Consider the following 2,592-nt stretch of genomic DNA (forward strand, 5'->3'; position numbering starts at 1 on the left):
CAACTGCTGCTGCTGTTAATGATGTACTACTAATAGTCAATGAATTACTAGAGATACAGAATGGATCCTCTTTGTTTTATTCTGCTATTCGACCAGTTTCTTGTAAAAATATTAAAGCAGTTTATCCCAACAGTCCTTCTGGTTACTATTATGTTAACAGTCGCATTATATACTGCAATATGGGAGAGCTGTGTGGACAAGATGGAGGATGGACAAGAATAGCTTATCTTGATATGAATGATATGTCACAGAACTGTCCTTCTGGACTTCAGGAATTGATCGATGAAGGAATTAGAGTTTGTAGGAGGAGTTCCGGTGTCTGTAGATCTAACATATTCAAAACAAATGGTATCAGTTATAGTCAAATATGTGGTAAAGTGGTTGGATATCAAAAGGGAACGACTGATGGAGTCAACACTTGGATCAATAATATTGATAGTGCTTATATTGATGGAGTCAGTATCACACGTGGGTCACCTCGTCAACATGTCTGGTCTTATATAGCTGGGCTTCAGTCAAATATCAATTCAGACCATACCTGTCCTTGCAATACTGGAGCAACTAATACAATTCAAGGTTTTGTAGGAGAGCACTACTATTGTGAGTCAGGTACAAACAGTACTCCTTCCAATACTGAAGTATACACTACTGATCCATTGTGGGATGGAAATAACTGTCTTTCAAAAGAAGCTCCTTGTTGTAATGGTACTGGTCTTCCATGGTTCTTCAGAGATTATGGTAATGCTACCATTACTGATTACATTGAATTGAGGGTGTGTGGGAATCACGGATATGGACATGAAGATACTCCAGTTCAATTGTATGAGATTTATGTCAAGTAAAGGAACAATTAATAATTATAAGTAGTGCATTGTCTTTGTTTAGTTGGTTTTATAGAACATTGTCATTAGTAGAAACAAATAATAATAATTATTATTGTGTAAATAAATCATAACAAACCTTGACATGCTATCTATAATGAAAGCGAATGTGCTGTTATTCATTAATAGTGCCAATATAAACACAAATAAAATTACCGTATAGCAGGAAATTTTGTAGGGAGTGAAATTTGGTGAATTGCTAAAATTTGGTGATTGGCAAATTTTAATTTGCCGAATTTGTGGCCATGTGCCATTGAGCATGCGTATAATAGCTCAAAATGGTGGATTTTTATTTTGATGAATGGCTATCAAAACGCCAAATTCACCAAATTTAACTACCTAAAAAATTTCCTTCTATATGGTATATAAATAAATAGAGCTTTAAATAACCATAAGCAGTGCTAGTGAAGAGTGTTATAACTGATAATGCTATTGTAAGCTTAACTATAATTATTTTCCTAGGCACTTATTGTATTATTATTATCATGATTTTCCCGATTATTATTTCTGTACTTATTTTCATTCATTATGTAAGGTTAGATAATGTATGCCATGCTAATTTCTTTCTAGTGTTATGCAATGTTATGCAAGATGTTTCTGTGATGTATTTAAGTGAGTGCTTTTTCAGTTTTAAGAAGGTTTTAACTTATTGACAAAATTGCTTGTTGATTCTCGTGAGACCTCTCTTTGCCTTTCCTTCTCCGTCACTACAAAGAAATGGAAAAGAAGACAATGTCAACAAGCTTTCAAAGTGAAGTTAAGGATTTCAATGAAGAAATGAAGCTAACACAAAACACAGCCTATCAACCAGTAGTAAAGACTGATACTAGTACTGAAGAAGCAGTATACTTAGATCTTCATGACTACTCAGGTATATACCATACAAGTAATTTATTATTAAAACTAATGTATGATATATTCATTAGATTATCAGCTACCAAAAGCTAATGTTAAGGATAGGATGTTAAGAATGTTAAGAATAGCCTTATCTTGATATGAATGATATTTCACAGAACTGTCCCTCTGGACTTCAGGAATGGCTCCCTAGCTCAGGCAATGGCATTAGAGTTTGTAGGAGAGAGGGTAATTCTGCTGGTTGTAGGTCTAACATATTCCAAATGAATGGTATCAGTTATAGTCAAATATGTGGTAAAGTGGTTGGATATCAAAAGAGAAGGCCTAATGGAGCCAACACTAACATTGATGATATCAATGATGCTTATATTGATGGAGTCAGTATCACACGTGGGTCACCTCGTCAACATGTCTGGTCTTATATAGCTGGTTTTCAGTCAAAATATCAATGGAGTTTCTACCTGTCCTTGTAATAACAGAACAACTAATACAATTCAAAGTTTTGTAGGAGAGCACTACTATTGTGAGTCAGGTACAAACAGTGAACCTTCCAATACTAAAGTATACACTGGTGATCCATTGTGGGATGGAAATAACTGTCCTTCATTAGAAGCTCCTTGTTGTAATGGTACTGGTCTTCCATGGTTCTTCAGAGATTATGGTAATGCTACCATTACTGATTACATTGAACTGAGGATGTGTGGTACTGCTGGATGGGGCAATGAAGACACTCCAGTTCAATTGTATGAGATTTATGTCAAGTAAAGGAACAATTAATAATTATAAGTAGTGCATTGTCTTTGTTTAGTCGGTTTTTTGTCAAGTGACTAAAGCTGTAGACACTATAGTACAAATA

General features: G+C 34.6%; 3 protein-coding genes across 3 annotated transcripts in view; 2 read left to right on the plus strand and 1 right to left on the minus strand.

Moving 5' to 3' along the window:
• Positions 1–2,585, plus strand: part of LOC109580926 (uncharacterized) — an 11,040-nt gene extending 8,455 nt beyond the window's left edge. The window contains exon 3 of the mRNA XM_019994520.1: positions 2,269–2,585. Within this exon, the coding sequence (XP_019850079.1) occupies positions 2,269–2,501 (233 nt within the window). The 3' untranslated portion in view covers positions 2,502–2,585. The remainder of the gene's footprint in view (positions 1–2,268) is intronic.
• Positions 1–2,592, minus strand: part of LOC100634891 (inactive peptidyl-prolyl cis-trans isomerase FKBP6-like) — a 27,520-nt gene that overhangs the window by 12,312 nt on the left and 12,616 nt on the right. The window lies entirely within an intron of this gene.
• Positions 1–2,592, plus strand: part of LOC109580928 (uncharacterized) — a 9,745-nt gene that overhangs the window by 5,528 nt on the left and 1,625 nt on the right. The window lies entirely within an intron of this gene.

This window comes from Amphimedon queenslandica, unplaced genomic scaffold (assembly GCF_000090795.2).
Source record: "Amphimedon queenslandica unplaced genomic scaffold, v1.1 AMPQUscaffold_13471, whole genome shotgun sequence".
Classification (NCBI taxonomy): domain Eukaryota; kingdom Metazoa; phylum Porifera; class Demospongiae; order Haplosclerida; family Niphatidae; genus Amphimedon; species Amphimedon queenslandica.